This window comes from Melitaea cinxia, chromosome 10 (genome assembly GCF_905220565.1).
Source record: "Melitaea cinxia chromosome 10, ilMelCinx1.1, whole genome shotgun sequence".
NCBI lineage: Eukaryota > Metazoa > Arthropoda > Insecta > Lepidoptera > Nymphalidae > Melitaea > Melitaea cinxia.
The window spans coordinates 8,502,805-8,527,302 of NC_059403.1; the positions used below are offsets into that span (position 1 = coordinate 8,502,805).

Genomic DNA, 24,498 nt, shown 5'->3' on the forward strand with positions numbered 1-24,498 from the left:
CACATTTATATTATTAGTTGGACTCCAATAAAAATCAATCATATATTCAATTAATATTGTTAAGATTTATTTATACAAATACAAAATACAAAATAGTTTATTGATAATAATAAGTTTTAACAAACAAGTCGCAAGGGCCCCTGTACTGGGTGGTGTCCCGTATTACTGGGTACCCCGCTAATACGGGACCAAGGCTTATAATATTAAAAATACTTACAAAATTTATGCCCTCAAATATGTTATGACAATACCTTACCCGCATGATTTTAGATATGTAATGTAATAAAATAGTCAAAATTTAAAATAAATGAACACTGAAAAAGAAACGATTGAATTGAACAATAAAATAAACATTTATAATATTAATTAAATATAAATACTGAAATGTTTTGTGATTCCTCCCCAAGTATGAATATTTAAGCGTCCATAGAGGCTAAAACTTGGTTTAATCTCTTAATGAATGCTTTTGTTCTCACAAAAGATCAACCGAACAATAGACTCGTATTTATATCGTTGCAAACTCGTCTTTTTATTTCAGTAACTTTTAGCGCTTACTGGATCATTTTAATGATTGAGTTTTAAGACATACTACACTATATTATTAATATTATAAATATTTTATTAAAATAAATTATTGATTAATATTTTCAGAAAACAGAATGTAGTACCTACAACGTAAGCGAGAAAACGTGTTTCTAACATTCAGGGGTTTCGAAAAAAGTAATTGTACTAACAAATAATCGTAGAAAATAAATTGTCCAAAATATACGAAATACAATAATTCATAAAATTATCATGTTATAAGCGTATGCTATCTTTTTCTTTTTTTTTTTTTTACTCAGATTAAATCCCTAACGGATGCCTGTCAAATTCGTACGGACGAAAACCTCTGTGGTGTTTCTTCGACATGCCTGAGCGGAATCACGGAAACGCGGTTGCACTTCCGCGATACCGCTAGCGGTTGCCTTAAGAGCTCGTCGCGATTAGTAGCTCTTGAGAGGCTCCCTCGAATACAAAAGTCGCCCCCCTTCTCAGGACCGTACAATGAGGACGATAGATCCCCCGATCTATCGCCCGCTGGTCCCGCGTTACGGCGACAGGTTGGCCAGGTCTGCGTCGCCGACCGCGCCTTCCGCGACGAATCGGGAGCACGTTTGGGTCTTGTTCTCGCTCCCGTTCTGCAAGCGTGTGCTATCTAAACAATTCAAAAAAAATATATTTACATTTTAGCTCTGAATAATTGTGTTTGCAGGCAAACGAAAAAAAACCGACTTCAATTATATCGACAAGTAATACAACATAGGCAGACGAAAAAATAGTCAAGTAAATACGCATTATCAAAGATTACTCCCAAAGATGTAATCAGATCTCGATGAAATTTAAATGTGACCACATGATAAATATCGGCTTTCGATTAAATTAAAAATCATCAAAATCCGTACACCGAGTAAAAAGTTATGCGGATTTATTTTGTTTAATAATTAAAAAATATCATTTACAAGGAAATGGACTCTTTATTTTATATCCTCTTTTTCTTTAGTTGCTTAAAAGAAAATGCAACCTCAAATAGCAAGTTGTTTATGTTTAAATTCAATACATCAATACATCTAACTCACCTTTTTTACGACTAGGTCGGCAAACAAGCTTAAGTCTGTGTTATCTGATGGTAAGTAGTTACCGTAGCCTATGGACTCCGGCGACACTACAGGCATCGCAAGCTTGTTGTCGACCTAAACTTGAACCCTACCGCGCATCTCTGGCCATCACACCTAGCACGGGAACACAACACTACTTTTGAACAGATTATTTTGATTGATTATTTTGAGAGCGATATTTTATTTACTGTAATTTTCTTTAAAGTAGGTTCTTCCCCTGACAAGCTGCTCCAGATTTTGAGCACAATATATCCCTTTGTACCCTACTTCAATGAAACTACTACTACACCTCTTCTAATATAAGTATTAAATGAATAAAAATATAAATTTACTCTACCATAAAAATAAAAATCACTTATACGTTAACAGAAACTCTTTGATGATAATTACATTTGTGAGATTCGATAAGAGCAATCCCGTGTTAATAATACAGTTAAGTTGTAGGGCTAATTGGTTTCTGATATAATTATTTCTCTTACGAGAGCGAGATGGAATTTGTAATTTGTTCTGAACCTCCTACAATGACATTATATTATATTTAGGGGAAATTACTAGCTTTCTAGGACTTGATATATTTTAACCTCAAGGAATTAAATATTTGACGTCATAAATTTGGTCTTCATGTCAGAAATTTCGCGCCACAAAAGCGATTAACCATAAAATTATCTCGTATATATGTTTATAATTAATGGTAATTATAATTGACACTCATTAACAAGTTACTACATCAATTTGGATGCCACGTGATTATTTAGTGTAGTCTTGATAGATGATCGATATTTGAGCGATTAAGAACACTGATTGTGTTTCCGTGATTGTTGACAATTAATGGTAACTATAATTAAGGCCCATTAACAGGTTCCCACACCCATGAAAGTCTCAAATTAGTAATTGGATTTCTAAACAATTTATTGGAACATAAATTTTTTTCAAAGCACGACTTAAACGACTAATAACGCGTGCTACGAGTACTTAAAAAAAATCCGTTGAATGTGTTATGAAACAGAAAACAACCTATTTCTATGAAACTAGTTTCTTTTGAATTTCTTATGAATAGAGTTATTTAAAATTTCACTAAATTAAATGACAAACTTGAGATTTGAATTTTGCCCAGCTCTAGACTCATTCAAACACACACACACACACCTTATTTGGTCTTACTATAAAACAATATCTTTATTTCGTGAATATTTACACACAGTAAATCAAAAGACTTAGAAAAATATATATTATTATCAAAGGATACTGATACTTGTATGTTTGTGCTGATTATTGTATCCTATGGCATGGTTTTAATTTATGTATAGGACACATTGATCATCATTAGCCAAATACGTCGGTCCATCACATAATCAATTTTGATTTTGATAGAGCAAATAAATATCGAGAAGTGAAAAGTGAAATGCAGCGTTTGTAATGTAAATAGTACAAAATGAATTGGTTCTCAGTTTCAATTAATTTATTCGATGGAATATTTAACCCTCTATTTTATAATTTAGTGTAATTTATGGCAACGTGATAATGTATAGAAGAGCCTGATTAATGACAATTTATATATCGTTCTACTCCTCAATATGTATATTTTAATATGCCTGGACTGATTAGGTAGGTTTCGAAATTTGGTGTATACACTTCACTGGGTTATAAGATGGCTTGACATACAATTGGACCCGGTAAGTGGCGCTGCTGTCGGATGCCAGCAATAAAATTTGTTAGCTGCTATTACGGGCAGGAGAATGATATTCTTATAGCCTTGTATGCATGTTGTATAATTGTAATTACGAATGAATCGTTAAAATCGATTCAATGGAAACTCTATTGAACTGACTTGAATGCATACAATGTCAATACATCATTATAACAAATCTCTCTTTGTTACAAAATACATTACGCTAATGTTTCCTATATGTATTATGTAGGTATACGATACATAAAATATAATAAGTTATTAGGCAGGCAGTATGCCATTGATACAGTATCAAACACAAGTTCGTTAAGATGATACATTTATCGATAAAACATATATCATTCACGCTTCATAAACAGCTAGCAGTAATCTATTTTCAAAGCCTATATTTTTTACTTTTCAATTGTTTGCCGTTCTTTTCATCATAATTTTGATTTGCAGGCGATCGTATGTTTACCTACTTTTTAAAAACTACAGGCATGATTGACGTCTTCTGAAGCATAGTAGGTTAGTGGTGAATGAATAACCATGAAAAAATACAACCGAACCATTACTAATGATTGTACAAATTGTATTATTTACCCCGAGCAGTAATTAACTCCGCGACCAAGCACATCGGAATTTAAAGAAATTTGTCGCACCATTTGTATCAAAATTACGGTAGTCAGTAATCACATATAAATGGTAAAAGATTTATTAAACGATGTTTCAAATGTGATGAAAATTGATGATTTTCCATTTGCTTGTGAATTAAATGAAAAGACAATACGATACCTGAATCAAAAAAAAAAAAAAAATTACTAACTGACAAACGAAGTAATTTCGATCTGTAATTATTACTATTGTTATCTTAATGTAGTTATGCTAATTATTGAACTAATAACTTAACTAATCACTTTGCTAGTGTATAAAAACAGCTTTTGCAAAAGACTATATCTATACATTTTTGAAACTTAGACCAGTTCCCATTATTTTTGGGAAAATGCTTACGTAACATTTAAAAATCCAGAAAAATAGTTAAATTAAAAAGCTGCTAAACGGATTAGAGGTTGGGCTGGCAATGCGTTTGCAATGCTTCTAGTATTGCAGGCGTCTATTAGCTACAATGATCGCTTACCACAAGGCGAGCCGTACGCTTGTTTCCCGACTTAGTTGTAAAAAAAATGTCAATGGATATTCCTAGCAACCTATTAAAAATTATATAAAAGAAAAATAGTATACTATACTTTATAAATCAGTGACCTCTCTCAGTCTTCTCTTTCTGTGACGGCCATGGTATGGCTCAAAGTCCTAATTAGCTATTATATAATTTATATTAATTAGTAACATTTATACATATAATAAAATGGTAGGAAAGTCAAAACTGTACATTGAATATTTTTTTTAAAAGAATACTTGGTGTGTGATCTACAATCGATACCGAAGCCAAAAATATAGTTTTTAGAATTTTTGTCTGTTTGTCTGTATGTATGTCCAGGATAAACTCAAAAAGTACCATATAGATTTACTTGAAATTTGGCACGAATATTATTAACATATAGGCTACATATTATCATGCTATCACCTACCGGGAACGAGCAGTGAAGTTATTTCCTCAACGCATTCTGTAACAACGTGTAATCTAACGACGCATATTTGAATGTTGTTTTTATTATGTTAATAACCATGCTATATAAGCTAGCATTCACACTATAAAAATCACGAAATATAAGTAATTAAGCCGATAAACATAATTAAATGAATATAAGTAGACAAGACAATTTTAAAGCAGCGCCACCTATGAGATTTTTCTGTAGATATGAAATATAAAGAAGAAACGGGTAAATGAATGTTATTTTAAAAGGTATAATCATAGGTATCTTTCGTGCTGTATAGCGTTCACGTAGACGACGTCGCGGGCAGCAGCTATTTTATTTATTTATTTTTATGGTGGAAATAGTTCACAACCGACTAGAAACGTCTGTATTAAACATAGCTGCACGGAAGAAATTTAAATAAAAATTGAGTTCGCCCGTTGAGTATTACTTAAAGCTTGCTTAAAGCAAAGTCAAACAAAATACTTAGAAATAGTAGTTGGTCAAGGGCTGTCTTGGCACTCAAAAATCGAACATGTTAAGGATGAGTGTTTACGTGGATTTACATACTTTAAATTAGGTACATTGTAGTTGAAGTGAAAGTCTACAGTCAGCACGAGAGAGGAGAGAAGTTCTTTCTTTTGAAATATTTTTGGCTATGAATATAGTATCAAGAATTCAATTTCAAGTCAGACAGTATATACTCCTTTAAGTGAATACCATATTTTACTCTACGAGAATGAATGAAATAATTAATGTCATCATGTCCGTGATTATATTTAAGCTTGTACGATAACAAAAACTCAAAGTTGAGAGCTTTCATTGCATATGGAGTTTGCAATGCAGATTCTGCTCATTAAAACACATGTTTACATGCATTAGGAATAGAATTAGATCTGCGCATAAACCAAAAGCACACGCTTAACTTATTATTATTGAATTAACATAAATATTACGCCTGTTTCGCTTACAATTGCAATATTAAAAGTTAAAAACTGACTAGAACCGATCGATTTTAAAATGACCAACATATGTGGCTTAAGAATTTCGAAAGGGATAAACGAGTAGGAACATAGACTTACCGACGTACAACACGTTTTTAAAATATCGGATGAATATCGGAAAATTCTCGATTCTCTCGAACAAAGGCATTGTTGTGATCCGCTGAGTTCGTAACTTCATTAAAACTATTTCTGAGTTTTATCACTAGCTTCCAATGAGATTAAATCATTAAGTTTTATTAGATAACATGCATTCGTTTTGTGAGATATTACCCATTTAAAATAGCAATAAATGTTTATTCATTTATCTCTCAGTCTCTTAAAATCAACAATATCTGCCAGTACAAAAATACAACAACCCAAAGTTATAAATTTTTAATTATCTTCTTCCAGTATTAACTTTTTAGTGTCAATAATTGAAACAATAAACTTAAAATTGACAGTTTTTCGTATTTCAATCTCTTTTCAGTTTAAATAATATAATATTTCAGCATTAAATCATGTAAATGGCGACATTACTTATTACTTAATTGGGTATTCTTGTAAACATAGACGCAATGCTTCAGTGAAACTTCAATTTGTCGTCCCTAAATGAGCGACTCGCTTTCGCAGTGTTTGAAATTAAAAATTCGTAACTTAACGAAGTGAATAGATACTGCTCTATTAGTATATTTTAGGTATAGTAGGAACGTTACAGATATTCAAAGTTTGTTTGGGTGTATTATATGTATTTATTTATATTTAAGTCTGGAAAAAAATGTGGCTATATTACATCTACTACCTATACTCGTAGCACAAGCAGTGAGTTGATTATCTTAGGAATAGACCAACGTGAATGCTTGTTTAAAGACATTTGTTTATTATATTTATTTACAAAATCTGTAGGTATATGCTGGCTCTCATGCAGGAAATATGACTGAATTTATAATAGTGAAGTATTGTATTGACTATAGCTTAAAAACTGCTAATTATTTTGCTGATTCATCTCAGTAGGATCAAATTTCTAAATCGGTGTTCTTTAATTAAATCAAATTATTAAAAAAAAAAATATAATATTTTCTTGTAAGCTGCAGGCTAAAATATATTTTCGAAGCATACTGAATAAAGATACAAAAATTTATTAGAAAAGGAAGTCTAGTCTAATACTATTTTATTTATTAGAATTATTGAACTATGTTATCTAAAACGGGAAAATTCTATGATTTGTTATTTCAGAGAATGTAGGTAACCAAATACTTTTTACATACAGGTTTATGTTGATTAGTTTGTATTTTTATATTCAAACTAAAATGCGATGCATAAACGAATATGTAAGTCGGAAAATAGTAACAAAGGCAATCAGAATAACGCTAGCGTGAAATATTTATAAAAAAACCGGCCAAGTGCGAGGCGGAATCGCGCGTCGCGGGTTCCGTACAAGCAAAAACTTTAAAAATATTTTTGTTATATGATGTATGTTATTACGTTGCTTTCTACTAAATTTCAAAATTATGAGTTCACGAGAAGTACTCTATAGGTTTTGATTCCCTTGCGAGTGTCGTAAATTTACAGCATAAACGGCTGTATCTATTGATTGCGTTGGCTTAGAAGTTTGATTTTTTTTACAGATCTAAGGCGCAGTAGACTTGAGTATTTAATATGAATTTCAGCTCGATACCTCCACGCGCTCTTGAGAATAAGGGTCTTGACGGACCAAGTTTTTCACTAGACAAACAAACAAACAAACTTATCCTATAAAGGTTTTCTTTTTATCTTTTGAGGGACGAACCCTAAAAACGAATACGTGTATATTTTTTTTTGTTATTTCTATTCATTTCGACTATGGTATGTGAATATATTTGCAATGCATTAATCATCGAAAAGGAAGATTACCATTTAAAATACGACTGTCACAAAAAAAATACACATTATCTGATGGAACTGTATTCGTAAAAAAGTATTGTTTAAGCGTAAGTACTGGTAAATGCCTAACTAAAAGTTGTGTTTTTAAATATAGAACAAGTTTGAATACAACGTACTGTGTGGTTACGGCAGTAAGGAATATAGCTACCCTCTCTTCCCGTGGGTATCGTAAGAGGCGATTAAGGGATAACACAGTTCCAAGGTGGTAGACCTTGGAACTTAAAAAGCCGACCGATGGCGGGATAACCATCCAACTACTGGCTTTGAAATACATAGGCCGAACACGGGCAGCAGTGTCTTCGGTGCGACAAAGCCAGCCCTGTGGTCACCAACCCGCCTACCTACCTGGTGACTATGGGCAACATACATAAATTCACACCATTTTCGGCGCGAACTTGTGGAGGCAGTGGACTGCGATAGGCTGAAGTGATAATGTGATGACGAATACAACGTCATCCCCTAGTGTCATTAAACTGGTAACTTTACTAAATTATTTTTGAATGTGCTTAACGAAAAGGTTGACTAACAACAAACATGTAAATGTTCACTTACAATGACCAAATTATGCACATTACTTTATCGTGAAAACCTAAAAGCGTCCCTTAATTTAAAATTAAAATGGCATTTGCGACTTGGCTAATGAATTTACAAGATATTAAAAAAGGTCTCTGCTTTTTAATGTTTATCGTGTGCATTTTTTAGTTAGTAGTTGATTTATGTATACTAATATTATAAAGCTGAAGAGTTTGTTTGCTTGTTTGGAACTATTTGTCCACTTTGAACAATTATTTTCAGTGTAAGCCCATTTATCGAGGTAGGCTATAGGCTTTTTTTCAAATTAAAGCATTTGAAACCGGGGGGCACAGCTAGTTAAAATAATAAACCTGATTCGATTATGGAATTGTACTTACAGTATCAGTTTTATATGATTTTGATAGGCAAAAGGTTATGTTCCTATTTAAGATAAGCGGTAAGATCGTGTCGATCATATTCTGTAAATACACATTTTTAAATTTTAATTTGAATCGAAAAATAAACGTATTATTGTATTGTTTATTATCCCGGCGAGTGCACAGTTGGCTCATTTTGACCCACGATGTTTTAAAGTCTTCGTAAAATTGGTATATGAGGTTACAATACTTTTCAATAGCTGGATCAAACAGTCTCTGCTCCTTGCTACATGGTATCAATCAATTGTGTTGTACCTGCAGCAGTGGATAGAGGTGGTTAAACGAGAAAGTAAATATGACCCAACTATAGAGTTAATGTTGTAGTTTCGCGCAATACTTGAATAACATTTTCAGCGATTTATTTGATACTAGCTGTGCCCGCAACTTCGTCCGCGTGGAAATTTACAAAAATTATGGTTAAGTTAGCAGTTATAATAAAAAATAATAAAATAAAAGTAGCTTAAGTTAATCCTTATTACATCAGTTATCTGCCAGTGAAACTCCTCTCGAAATCAGTCTAGCTATTTCAGAGATTAGCCGGAACAAACAGACAGACAAAAAATTGTAAAAAATATTATTTTAGTATATGTACCGTGTATACATCCATATGTATTTAGTAAAAAGCGGTTATTTTAATATTACAAGCAGAGACTCCAATTTTATTTATTTGTATAGATTTTCAGGACGTTTACAAGTAAAGACTGAACACATATGACTACAGATTTTATCCATTTTCAGGAATTCGAATCAAAATACGAAAATTCTTCGTCAAAAAGCAAAGATAACGAGGATCGCCTTAGTGTTCGCAGCCAAAAAAGTGACACCAATCGAGATGCATCCGATGATAGTGATGATGAGCCTCTATGTCAAAAAACGACAGTAAAACAAACAATATGTTTGGCCTGTGAGAAAATACGCATGTATAAAGCACGAAATATTATGCGGCAAAGGCTTAACAGATAGTCAGAGATAAAATATTGAGCTATAAAACCAGTACAGTTTATTTTTTTATCCATATAATAATTATATTCATAAGTTAATACTTATGAATATTGTTATAGAAAACTTTATATTTAGTTTCGATTTTGTTTCTATGAGACAGAGGGTGTCTATTTTAATATGCTTTTGTTTACAATTATAATTATTTATAATTCTTAAAGGTATAAAATATTAAACATAAACATTGGTATCTATTACATATATAAGTAGACAAAAACAGTCAAGTAAATACGCATTATTAGAGATAGTTCAAAACGCACTAGTCAAATCTCAATCAAATTTAAGCTGAACCACATGGTAAGCACCACCTTTTGTTTAAAAAAAGAATAATCATATTCGGTTTACGAAATAAAAAGTTATAAGGTATAAAATAACATAGGTCAGCGAAAAAATAGTAAAGTAAAATACGCATTATAGAGTAAGAATAATTGAATAAAAGTGCTTGTCAGATCTCGGTTAAATTTAAATGACCACATGACAAGCACCACCTTTCAATTAAAAAAAGAATCATTGAAATCAGTCGACGTAGTTCAAAGCTATGACGCAGCACACATAAAAAAATACAGTCGAATTGATAACCTACGCATTTTTTGAAGTGGGTTAAAAAGTAATATGTTATGATATTGAATAAACTTTCTGTAGGTTACATAACTTTATACCTTTCACGATTAATTGTAAAGATTCGATCATACTTGAAAGATTATCGTGACCTATTGTGCTTTAGATATTAGGAAGCTTAACAAGTATATTATTACTGTTATAATTATATACATTATACTTTTTACATAATAGTAATCCCGGCAAATTTCGTACCCACTATATTTATGGGAATATTTTTACTTTTTTAAAGTCCCTTTGATTTCCTTAAAATTGATTTGACTTGGAACTCGATGAAACGACAACGCATCACAATAAAGAAACAAAAATATAAATGAAAAAATAAAATATAATATTATAAGTAAATAAATAAATAAATAAGTAAATAAATAAATAAATAAATAAATAAATAAATAAATAAATAAATAAATAAATAAATAAATAAATAAATAAATAAATAAATAAATAAATAAAATGTATCGGAGAGATTGAGATACGAGTAGAATACATTACAACTCAAAACGCGTAAGCGACGCGTTTTGCATGTCGCTTACGACCTTTTTCACGAGACTGTGATCATCGTCGATAGAACAAATCGTAGCGGCCCACCTTGCTACGACCTTTCAGAAGTTTAATTTTCTTTTATACTAACCTTGCCTTATAATACAGGAAACTCAAAAGAAAATATCAAATAGAGATTCATTTTATTTGTATATAATTATATTAAAAATATAATATTCCATAATTTTGTCAATATAATATAATTTACCAATTTCAAAGAAAAACCTTTTTGGAACTCAAGCATAATTTTATATACCAAAATAGAATATAAGGAAAACATAATTTCAATCTTAAAATAAATCAATCACCTTTGAAATCGTATTAAAAGGTTTTTCGTTTGTTGGTTTATTTTTTCTACAATTTAATAAAAAAAAATTGGAGAATAGAAATCGCGTGAAAAGAGCTTTTATGCTGCTGGGAATACCAATATCGACAGAATTCAGCCATGATTTAATTTTACTCAACCTCCGGAACCCCTCGTTCTGACTGAGTAAGCATATTTAAATTATGTCGTCTTCAGATTTTGATGTAAAATTTTTGAAAATTGTAAAAATACGCGTTACATAGTTTTTTTTTTAAATACAATTTAGACCCAACGTGATTGCAACTGTCTGTTAATTGGTAAAAGAATTATTTAAATCGAATTATTATTTTCGTATTTAATCTATACAAACGAACATATTCTTTATTTTTATAAAGTTGTACCATAAGTTATTTTACTGCGTTAAATACTACTCCAATAATTTAACAAAGAATCTTCATACTGTGACTATTACTTCACTATCCCTCGTTCTTGATATTATAAAAAAAAAAAAAATCCTCTTCCACAAAGTTTTAGATTTGATAAAAAATAAAGTAATGTTATGTTTTCGTTTATTTAATAAATAAATAAATATAAGCCATTTGATAATACGATGTTAAGTCATGCGATTTTTAGATGTACTTATTAACCATTTATTATACTTTCCACGTATTTGATTTCTCTTAAAAAAGTAATCTTGTTGTTAGTTTAGAGGTTTAGTTAGTTAAGAGGTTTATGGTACTTTATTTTTATTTTAATCTGCACGTTCAAATTATATTTTGTATTTAATAGAATGCATTTTCCCATATTACCGTATCATGTAGAGTGCGGTACACCGCCAACCGAATACTCACACCGTTTTCATTTACTTGTTTCGTAGTATACTCTTAAAAGTGTTTTAAAATAAATTCTATTAATTAAACTCTGCTATCATAAATCACTGTAAATGTCTGTGTTGTTTTTTGTTAAAATGTGCATATTTTGTCTATTTTTTTTTTTGGACTTTTTGCTAAGACATTAATTTAGGTATAATGGAATGAAATTTTTAAGGAAATAATAAAAGAACTTATAATCGAATTGAATACTGTAGTGGTAAATAAAATAAATACATTATTATTGAACAAATATATGTAGCATTACTATAAGATCAATAATTCTCACAACAAAGAAACAACATCGAATTACATCGAAAATATATAGTAAACTAACTAGCTGACACGGCAAACGTTGTCTTGCCGCTAAACGCTATTTAAAAATAGGGGTTGGTGGTAGAAGGGTGAAAATTTAGGGTTGTATGTATTTTACAACGCCAAATCATAATAAAATAAAAATATATAATTTATCTAAAAATTAAAAAAAAAATATTGGTGGACTATCCTTAACATTTAGGGGATGAAAAATAGATATTGTTCGATTCTCAGACCTACCCAATATGCACACAAAATTTCATGAGAATCGGTCAAGCCGTTTCGGAAGAGTTTAACTACAAACACCGCGACAAGAGAATTTTATATATTAGATACACTTTATTAGGTATAACCCAAAAAGTACTATTCAGATCTCACTTAAGTTTAAATAGGATTACATCACAAGCCACAAATTTTAAATAAAAAAAGAATTGGTAATTAAAATCGGTACACCCAAAAAAGGATAACACACATGAAAAGAAAAAAAAATAAACGTCGAGGTGAGAACCTCCTCCTTTTATTAAGTAGGTTCAAAACTCGATTGTAGTCGTATTTCTCATTCGAACCCCATAAATATCGAGTTCGATTGAGAATTCAAACCCTACACATTTTCGCTTATACATATATAAAAAAATTAACATACATAAAGGTGGTTAAGGTAATATAGCAATGGTATTTTGTAGACTTGTATTACTATAGAATTATATTCGAATAGATGTTCAGAAAAGAGTTACGGTATAGCCCTAAACGTAATGAATCAATTCACCCTGTAACATCCCACTGCTGGGCATAGGCCTCTTTCTTTTTGTACGAGAAGGATTGGAGCTTAATCCACCACCACTCTATGAGTAACGATTGCTATTAGGTTACGATAGGTATTTATCCTTCCCGAGCGGGAATGGCACCGGCAAACCATCGGTGTTTTAGTCGACTACACGTACCACTACACAAGAGCGGTTAATGAATAATTGATGAATATTAATTTCACAGTAGCTACATGCTACCTATTATCATAATTGATAGCTACAATATTAATGAACCAGATAAGCTATCCGTGCACCGCAATGATACTGCAATAATTTTCAGAAATAAAATATTATAAGAAATTAAAGATTATTCTTTTTATTGCGTAAATAATGTAATTCTTAGTTCAAAGATATTATACTAAAGAGGCTTATATAAAGACGCTTATGAAAATACCATAATGTAATACAAAATACAAAGACTCGATTTCAACGTATTGTGATTGAGAAAAGCAAGAGGTTTATTATAATGAATTGACGTAATAAGCGCTATGAAAATTGTGTTTTGGTTAAACAATAAAAGCCATTTACATGACAACATATTCTTTGAATTATTTAATCGACTTAAAATGTAAGAAGAATTTATTTTAAGCTAGCTGTGCCTCCGAGCTTTATCTAAGTAATTTTAAGAAACTTTATCATGTTTAAAATATTTCGTCTAAATATCCAATTTTGTATTTTACTTCAAAAAGTAGGAAGTAAATGGTGAAATATTTCTGAAATCATAAAAATCATTAGGTAGTCAAATACAAGAGCAGTAATTTCTTAAAAAATTTGTAACTATATGTTATCTTCTGAATAACTTAATAACTGTAAATTATTCTAGAAATTTTATACTTTATTATACAACACTAACAACTATTTACAACAAATACAATTTACGCAAAAATAATTTTTTTATTAAATATTTTATTGCAAACCATTGTTTTTATCTAAGACAATTTTCAAACAACAGAAAAGAAATAAACTGCTGTCAATACAACGCTATAAGGAATTATTCCAACAATTTGTACGTAATTTATTGTTATTCAAAAATAAATGCAGGAAGTCTGACGTTCAAAGAAAGCAATCTTCCGCATAATTTCGTTTTAGGAACACCTTGTTTTTTACCGACGGATAGACGCGAGAAAATCGTTTTCTGATAGACGCATCACTTTTAGTTTCGAGACAGGGATACTCTTGTTTTGGGTCATTACTCTTGATGTGCAAGATAAATCGAGTCAAGCCTAGTACAAAAACATTTTAACAGTAGGTAATATTTATTTAATTGGAAAAAAAAGATAAACAATGCAATATAAACTATTTTTATATAGTATTAGTAAATGAAATAATTGATGATGACAGATTACAAAGTTAGTTAAAAATTTACGATCTATATCGATTAAATCTATTGCATCGTGGAGGAGCTTCTTCTTTCTCAATTAATTCTTCATCAATCAAGACATCGAAGTCTCCTAAAGCCTCGTTACTCGGAATTTTATTCCATCTCGCATCCGGTATCCCATCTGGAGGCACAACGACAGAGACGATGTTATCGATCAACTTATATTTTAATATTCTATCATTATGTGTAGTCGACTTCAAAGATGGGGACGCATTAACCTCCACAAGCCACGGTTTAAGCGCGTTATCTATAATGATGTCATATCCGTAACATTCAAAACAATGACGATCGTTTGCCATTACAGGGGTCACAGCTTTTAGGGAGTGGACAATCAGCCATTGCATATCTGCAAATAGTTTCTCTGTAACTGAGCGACCTCGAGTACCTTCTAAATACAAGCGAAAATTCTGTATACTCATTTTACCACCATGCAAATTATTATAGTCTCCGCCATGTTTTTGCACGCTCACATTAGTCAGATGAACATACATGTTGTCTAATTCGGTGACGCTTGTGTCGTATTTAACAGTACAAAATCTACAGAAGCCATGTTGAAACAAATAAGCCTTTAGAGGACGAAACGAAGTTACTAAAACGTACAATCTTAGATCGAATTTCTTGCCCCCAATCAAAAGGGGATTGTCGATGTAACGCGATATAACGTAACTTTCCTTACTGCTTATCTGCGGATGTAAAGGTGTTTTAGCTTCACGGGACCACTTCTTTAGTTTTGAAAGTTTGTTTATTAAGAAAATGCCCGCGCCCTGAGATTTCCCGCAGGGCTTCATAATCCAAGTACTCTGGGGAGATTTGCGATATTCCTCAACGAACATGTTATAATCAGCCGGTAGAACGTAAGTGACGGGAATAAAATCCAAGTGTAAATAGCGCGTGGCAGTTTGTCCGTTAGGTAACATAATTTCAGTTTTTTCCGCTAAGGGATTACTTTCACGTTCCAATTCTTTGCGATATCTCTTAATGTTCTTTACCAACAAATCCTTCCTCGAAAGTTCGTAGTGATTTGGGAAATGATTTATTATTTGATTGTCATTCATTCTGTAACCATTTTCGATACTGAAAATGTTGCGACAATTTTGAGTGAAAGACCAGTAGAAGTTCCATTCATCTTCAGGTCCAACTTGGACCCAACCCCGTCTTTCGAAATTGCTTATAATCACAGACTTCTCAAGATCAGTGCAAAAAGTTACTTTACCTTTCTCCATATTACTTTATAATTTTTACGGGTATGTACTTAATTGGATCTTATAATTTTAAAGGTAATCGGATTTTTTTAAATAATAAAAAATAAATTGGCATCTTATCAAAAATGAAGTTATTTTGAAGTTTGATTGATTGGTTTAATAATCTTGAAGTTTACTGTCATGTTTTAGTCTATATCTTAAATTAAATATGTGACAAAATAAGAGATAATAGTGTTGTCAGTTTCCTAAAATAAGGTGAGTTAAAAGATGCTTAGTTTCCTTATACGGAATTATTAAAAATTATTTCTGTACAGTCTCATTATATTTGCATATTTTTTTTTATCTATATATCATAACCTACTACAATATATAATACTAAAATATTTAATTTTAGACTCGATGAACGTGTAGGTGAGTGAAATAAATAGTCACAATTAAAAAAAATCGTTTTCTTTGATAAACATGCTTGTTTCTTTTCTTGCCATGGATAAAAATTACACGTATTGTGTTGCCTTTATCATAAAATTGTTCGCTTGAAATAATATACGATAAACAATTTTTTTTTATCTGAGATCAAAAAAAGTAATTGTAATACCAATAATGTTTCAGGAAACGTTCCGAGTTTGAATACAAAGATGTAAAACAATTATTATTTTTAAATCTGCCCTTAAAAAGTATTAAGAAGGTTTACTACAATTTGGTTATATAAGATTTAGTCATTATATATAACAAATTAGATTTAAATTTTTCATAATTACAATTAAGTCCATTAACAATTTTCAACCTACCGTTAAAGAATAATTATTGTAAACAAAAAATCATCAAAATTAAATTACTATTACGAAATAAGTAGTTATCAGTTGATACGATTGTGTACACATTTCAAACTGATATACATAGAGATGGTATATATAGTGTCAACCTAGGTTAGAAAATATGCAGTTGTGAGTTGCGACATATATGATTAATTTATTATTAGCAGACAATGGGGCAAAGTATTTTCGCTTTAAGCTTAAGTAAAAAAACTTTTTAAATAACAAGCTATTATTTCAACTACAAAATAAAACACACTACATCAAATTGAGTACGAAACATTTATGAGTAACATCAATACAAAATTTATAGGATATAAAAGCTTGTTGCGTGATTACTTGTGCAAAAAATAAATTAAATAAATTGATCTGATTGATATTAATTTTTTGTTTTTTTTTTTTTATAATTATTATTGAAATTATTATGATATCGTTCAAAATCTTAATTCAATGCTTGCCTTGCAGCCGTGCGTCAAGTGATCATATGCGAAGAATCTGAAATTGCTATCGCTTAATATGAATTCTTCGAAGGCCACAAGGTTCTCAGCGAGAAAGAAAATTCGGTGCATAAATTCAACTAGTAAAAACGCGAGGGTTGCCGTTACGAGGTCCCAGAAATCGTTTGTATTCGCTTGGTGTCCGCTTACTATCGTGTACAAGATTTTGAAATACTGTAATAGCTAATAAGTGTTCTCTCTTTAACCCTGTGTGGAGGAACGAAATAACTGACTGCTGCTAGTGCCTTTTTTCCTATATATAGTACATAACATGCTAATGCTTATTACAGATTGATAACATTATAAATGTATAATAATACCTTGATAACGATACATGTGTAAAATTGTAACTCAATTGGTTAGCGAGATGGAAATTCGATCACAGAATTGGATTGTCGGTCAGGAAAGAGACGGTTCATTAGAAAATCATGGGTTTATTATTCAAAACTGTTTCGATATTATATATATTATTATATTTTTCGATATTATATAGATTTCGATTTATAATAAGCTAGACAGCTCGTGTCGTTTCACTCGTTTTTATATATGCTACATATCTCGCTTACTCTAGTCCTTGTAGTTGTGTGATTTTTTACAACTGAATCACTTATATCATGCTAAGGTTAACAAACAAACTGTTAAACTGTGTAACATTAAAACTTATTACTTACAAGAAAATATAAATAACACATTTTATTTAAATATAATATAGTTCTAAGTTTGCATGCGTCACTTGTTAACTTAGTTATTTGAATGTAATTGCATTAATTGGGTATTTTACTAATTATTCCGCATATTGTGTACAACTTACATTAAACGTAAGAATTAATCATCACTGAAACAAAAAGAAAAGGAAAAGATTACATTGGTAGAAAATTTAGATCTTTGTATAAACAAAAGAAATGTTAAATTAATTGGTTTAGCAAACAGCTTCGCTACTGAACTGTACTTACTTATTACTTAAACTTTTAAAGGCTCAGAACAACTAAATTTTTGGGTTCAAACGTAAACAGAGCCACCTGCTTTTGTTTACTTAGGATTTTACAATTGTTCGTCGTGAGGTTTAGGGCTCGTGTTGTATGTAAACAAGTAAATTTTCTCGTTAACCTTAATTGTTCTTTTAAAACCTATCATTTATTTGCTCAATAATTCGAAATATAATAATAGATGTTATTTTACACTATAAATATATATTATTCGTTTACCAATTTTAAAAACCACTATTTATTCGTTTAAAGTAATCATACCTATCCCTTGATGCTAAGAAATATGAATTTAAAAAGTTATTGAGACGATCACGCATTGAACAAAATTTGTTTGATAAAATTTTATTAAACCTTTTGTTGTCATATATTTAATACTAGCTGTAACCACGACTTCGTCCACGTGGAATTTAACAAAATAATTATTGTTCAGTTCACAGAGTTAATATTAAAAAAAAAAAAAAACAAAAATAAAAGTAGCCTATGTTACTCCTTATTATATTAGCTATTTGCCAGTGAAAGTCTCGTCAAAATCGGTCCAGCCGTTTCAGAAATTAGCCGGAACAAACAGACAGACAGACAGATAGACAGACAGACAGACAGACAGACAGAAGGACAAAAATGATAACAAATGTTATTTTGGTATATTTACCGTGTATATGAATTTATGTTAATGAATTAGGTAAAAGCTTAATATTACAATTACAAACAGACACTCCAATGTTATTTATTTGTATAGATGCAGCGTTATTTTCATTTTATACGATGTTTATTCGACATCTGTGTTTCATATAATCGCTTACTCACAATTACACTCTTTGTTAATTAATAACAGTGAGATGACTCGGGAAATGAGCAATTTTAAGCGTAACTGAACATTAATTACATTTGTTTTCCATTGAAAATTAAGTATAATATAGTAAAAATATGATTATTACAATAAATATCACTAGAGGCTCTACTTACGTGTAATTGGAAAATTGTGCTGAGAAGCTTAAAGTAAATGTGGTAAAACAGAGAAAACTAAATAAATAATTAAACTTCTAGTGCGCTATCACTATAAACACAAGTTAAACGTTGAGAGTTGACTTGTTTAAAATTAGTTCTGCTTCCAGTGGGATGGCACGATATAGAAAATACACTTTACGATGAGATTATGTGTCTTAAAAAATATATTAATAGGTCATTTCAGCTACACCCTGTTGTTAGGAAATAAAAGTTTGTTACTATATCCGTAATTTCACCTCGCTAATAAAACTTTATTTCTATCTACTTACGGAACGCTTTTATTAAATTCGGGAAAAACAGTGTTATGGACACAAATCATATCATATTTCATAAAAAAATATTAAATAGTTTTAGAGTGATGTGCGTTTAAATACGGAGATAAAACAAACAGTTTTGGGTAAAAACTGGTTAGAGTACTTGTTAATTTACATGCACTTGAAAAACTTCAGGGAATCGGACCTGTTTCAGTTTGATTAAAAGTAAAAATATGTATGTGAAACCATAAGCATCATCCAGGAGTAACAAATCGTCAAATCATAATATTGACATAAATTATACAAGTAAGTCTTAAGTATTATGAATAACAATGTCCAGTTCATTTAATACAGTTTCATCGATCACGATTCAGCCTGTAATATTCCACTGCGGGGCATACATCTCTTTCATCCTGCAGGAGAAGGATCGGAGCTTAATCCAGCACGCTGCTAAACTACGGGTTACTACTATATATTCCCTACTATAAGTACCGATCCCTATCAGGATATATATGATAACAACTGGAACCGACAGCTTAACGTGCTCTCCATGGTACGGTGGGGAGAACTACAAGGAAAGACATCTGAATCGGAAAGAAATATTTGTACAAATAGAAATATCCATCCCGAGCAGAAATTGAACTCGCAAGCCGCTGGTGTTAAGGCGTATGCACGGTGCACCACACACCAGAGGAGTTGTAGAGTAAATGCAGTTTCATATATGGAATAAATAAATAAAGCACTCCTATGAAATTGTGGTGGCCGTTGGACGAGTCTCTGAAGACATTGTATAATTTACTTATACTATAGTAACAATTTTCAATAACAATAAGTTTAATACCTACACATTCTGTTTTCAGTTATACTCAAATCAATACATCAGTACATATAATAAAAATGTAAATGTAATATGTTTGTATACGCTAATCTCAGAAACGGCCTTACCGATTTAGATGCAATTTTCATTAATATATTGTGGTAAGCTTCACTAAACATTTAATGTTTCTTTCATATCAATCGGTTCATAAAAAAAAGGTATGCCACTTCAAAGAATCACGTTGAACATGTAAATAAACGAACACGTTTATAATCCAAAATAAAACAAAAAATAATCCAAAATATGCTGTCCAAAGTCACTATTCCACGCGGACGAAGTCGCTGACACAGACTGCTATAAATATTTTTATGTAATTTTTTTCAATTGACTATCAAGGAATATTTCAGAGCCAAATTACATTTGCCTGTAAAGCAGGTAAATTTTTGTCAAGAAAATATATTTTTTTTCAATATATAATAAGTAACTCAATGAAACTAGACCACAGCCTACAGAAAATACATTTTATACAACATTTATAGTAGTTTGAAACCGACTTTTATATCATTACTAGCTGACCCCGCAAACGTTGTTTTGCCATAATTATATGTTATTAACCCTCTTATTCCCCACCAGCTTATAACTTAGGGGTATGAAAAATAGATGTTGGCCGATTCTCAGACGTACCCGATATTCACACAAAATTTCATAAAAATCTGTTCAGCCGTTTCGGAGGAGTATTGTAACTAACATTGTGACATTTTATGTATAAGATTACGTGTCAAAAATGTGGTGTCGTTAAAAGCAAAGCTATTTATTTGGCTTGAAAGAATTATAAGAGTTATCTAAGATACGACATGTCTGCAACTACGTACGATCAAAGTCCAAGAAAGACTTGTTCAATGTATCGACCTGGACCCTATTTATACACTCATTATTATTCTTTATTCGTGAACACAAAAAATGCATTAGTTATCCTCACATAATTTTTAATATGTAATTTGTAACAGTTAAATCGATACTAATGTAAAATAAGAAATTATGTCCTTATTTAGAATATATACCTTTGTTGTTACTAAAATGAAATATAACTTTAATAATAAAATTTCATTCATATGTTTTTGAATAAAGTTTCGTTAAAAAATGTCTACCTCGTGAACAGAAAATCCATAAATCTGGTTATAAATATCCGGAAGCTCTTTGCAGACAAAAAACGAAAGCCTTAAACGAATTCCTGTACAAGCGCTAAAAATTAATAACGAACCTTTATAGATACGTCTATTTATACAAATGAAAATGAATCGCTAAGCGAGTTGCGAAGTGTAAAAATCGAGAATGGTAACTTTTTTTAATACTCTGTACCAGGTTTGTATGTAATGAAAAATTTTAAAAATGTAGTAATTGTTTTTTAACTATATTTTATCAAAATTATACTTGCCATGTTCTGTAGGCACCAAGGTATAGTTTAACAGATTTTGAAATAACATTTTATTATTTATCGATTTTGAAATAACATTATATTATTTGTGTCCATTTGGTTATAAGTATTCTTTGACGGTTCGCAGGAAAATGGACATAAGGTGCCAATCAAACCACAAATTGCAAATTCATGCGACGTTTCGATCCTTTATTGGACCATCATCAGGCATCTTTACATGTAGCAGTCAATCGACATCTCTTCATTAAAGTTCTTTCATTATGTAAAATTCTAAATCCAAATGCATTATATATTATTTCTAACTTGCGTTTATAAAGCTGTATTATATGAATTTGAAAATTTATACTAAAACATTTAAATTTAAATAGGTAACAATATGCACAATTTTAAGTTATTAAGTTTTTTTGGTTTGTACAATTTCAAGGCATCAAATTCTCAGAACTTTTTTTTAAATTAAAAAAAATACATGTAAAAAAATGCATGTAAAAAAATACATGTAGAAAAAAATTAAAATAGGAAGAAAGAAATTATAAATAAAAAAAATATATTTAAAGATGCAGTTCAATAGTCAAGTTCTATTATGTACAATGATAATGATGAAATCTCTATATTATGTACAATGTATGAAAGGGAAAGAAAATGTTGAGTGAAATTACACCTGAAATAATTGTGTTTGCTGGCAAACGAAAAACATTACATCGACAAGTAATACAACATAGGTAGACGAAAAAATAGTCAAGTAAATACCCATTATGAAAGATTACTTCAAAAGCTGTAGTCAGATCACAATGAAATTTAAATGTGACCACAATATGATAAACATCGGCTTTCGATTTAATTGAAAATCATCAAAATCGGTACCTAACCTACCTAGTAAAAGTTATGCGGATTTTCGAGGGTTTCCCTCGATTGCTTTGGGATCTCATTATCAGATCCTGGTTTCCTTATCATGGTACGACACCTAGGATATCTCCTTTCCAACATAAAAAGAATTATCAAAATCGGTTCATAAACGACGAAGTTATCCCCAAACAGACATAATAAAAAATATATATATACACGGTCGAATTGAGTAACCTCCTCCTTTTTTGAAGTCAGTTAAATAGCTATAATTTATTCAATACCTTTATTTTATGCTACTTTAAGAGTTGATCATATACATAGTACATTGCGTATAATTAGCCAGCCCGTCTATTCCCGTGGGTGTCGTAAGAGGCGGCTAAAGGATAACGCAGTTACACTACCGTGGAACTTAAAAAGCCGACCGATGGCGGGATAACATAACTGATGGCTTTAAAATAAACAAACTGAAGACGAGCATCAGCGCCTTCGGAGCACCAACCCGCCTGCCCAGCGTGGTGACTATGGGCAAATAACATGTGTTCACGCCATTTTTGCGCGAATTTGTGGAGGCCTATGTCCAGCAGTGGACTGCGATAGGCTGATGTGTGTGTGTGTGTGTGTGTGTGTGTAGTTAATTACGAAATTAATAAGATAACGTTAAAGATTTCTTATAATAAATAAATAACATTGTATTGAATTACTTACAAAAAATAGTCACTGACTGAAAAGTTAAAACCATTTATCATAAAATATTGAAGGCGTGCAAAATATAATACACGTAAGTATTAAAATTATCTTTTAAAAAATATTATGTAGCAGTTTTCTTCGGGTTGATGAATGAAGCTTCATATTTCAATTTATTATTTGGCAAAAAATATTAAAATATACTTTCTGAAGCCGTTTACATCATTATTTTCCGTTCCTAAATTGAACGATAAGAAGGGCTTTATTACGTTAAGTGGTTATTTATATAAGAATGGAATAAATATTTTTGTACATACTTTCTACACCACTAAATACAAGTATGAAACTTTCTTTTCGTTATGAACTGCGTACGTATTTTTTTGAAGTAAATCTTCTTTCGGCAAGTTCACTTGGGGAGTAAGCTGTTGAATGTTTGACGAGAGCGTTATGAAAAGTGTGATCGGGCTGGGAAAACGGAAGTTGGAAGGGAGATATAAGTTAGTGGAGATAGAGTGAGAGTTACGATTCGTAAGTTTTACTTCAGTCGTGTGGTCTAAAGAAGACTTGAAGTAAACTTCTTTACGCTCGCTTGACTTGGGGAGTAAGCTGTTGAATGTGTGATGAGGGCGTTACGAAAAGTGTGATCGGGAAAGGTGAACGGAAGATGAGAGATAGATATAAGTTAGATGGAGCTAAAAAGGTTAGTCGTGTGGTTTAAAGCAAACTCGTTTTTTTAAAATAAATAAATCTTCCAAAGAACATCATGTACATAAAGGTCTAGACATAATACCAAACATTTATAAAGTTTAAAATTTTATTCTAAAACGCCAATCTCAACATAACCAGTAAAATAAAAAATAATTTAAAAATTAATAGAAAAACTATTTGTAGCGTATTGACAAACGATTTGTAATAAATCGTGTTTAGTCCAATATTAAACCATACATGTACGCGAGTGGTGGATATGCTCTGTTGCAGTCGAGTATTACACAATCGGTCGGTGTGACACAATACTGCCAATATTAGTGGAAGTTAAAGTAGAACAGAATAATACTAAAATACATATTAAGGAAGACTATCTGAATCTATTATTAATCGTAAACAACATCCATACGTTAAGAATGGCACATACAGCGATCTAGTAACCAATCGAACTGCAATGTTTTAAGCGTAAGTAACCATGTCTTTTGTCTAGTCGGTTAATACATTCGAATAAAGACACGTGGCGATATGCAAGATCAATACAGGAATGGCTATGATCTCAATTACTATAGTCTAATCAAATGTGGCGAAGCGTAGCTCTGCATTTGAACATTTATAATCTAATTAGCAGGTAATTAAGGTCCATTACGAAATTATACA

The 24,498-nt window shown here is 31.0% G+C and overlaps 1 protein-coding gene across 1 annotated transcript; it reads right to left on the reverse strand.

Annotated features, from left to right (window-relative positions):
- Positions 1-14,582: 14,582 nt before the first annotated feature.
- Positions 14,583-15,824, reverse strand: LOC123657239 (polyglutamylase complex subunit TTLL1-like). Its single transcript, XM_045592815.1, has one exon. It carries the CDS (start codon positions 15,822-15,824, stop codon positions 14,583-14,585), a length of 1,242 nt encoding a protein of 413 aa, XP_045448771.1.
- Positions 15,825-24,498: the final 8,674 nt, after the last annotated feature.

Excerpts from the sequence above, each read along its gene's own strand:
- LOC123657239 (XM_045592815.1), bottom strand. The coding sequence starts at position 15,824 with ATGGAGAAAGGTAAAGTAACTTTTTGCACTGATCTTGAGAAGTCTGTG.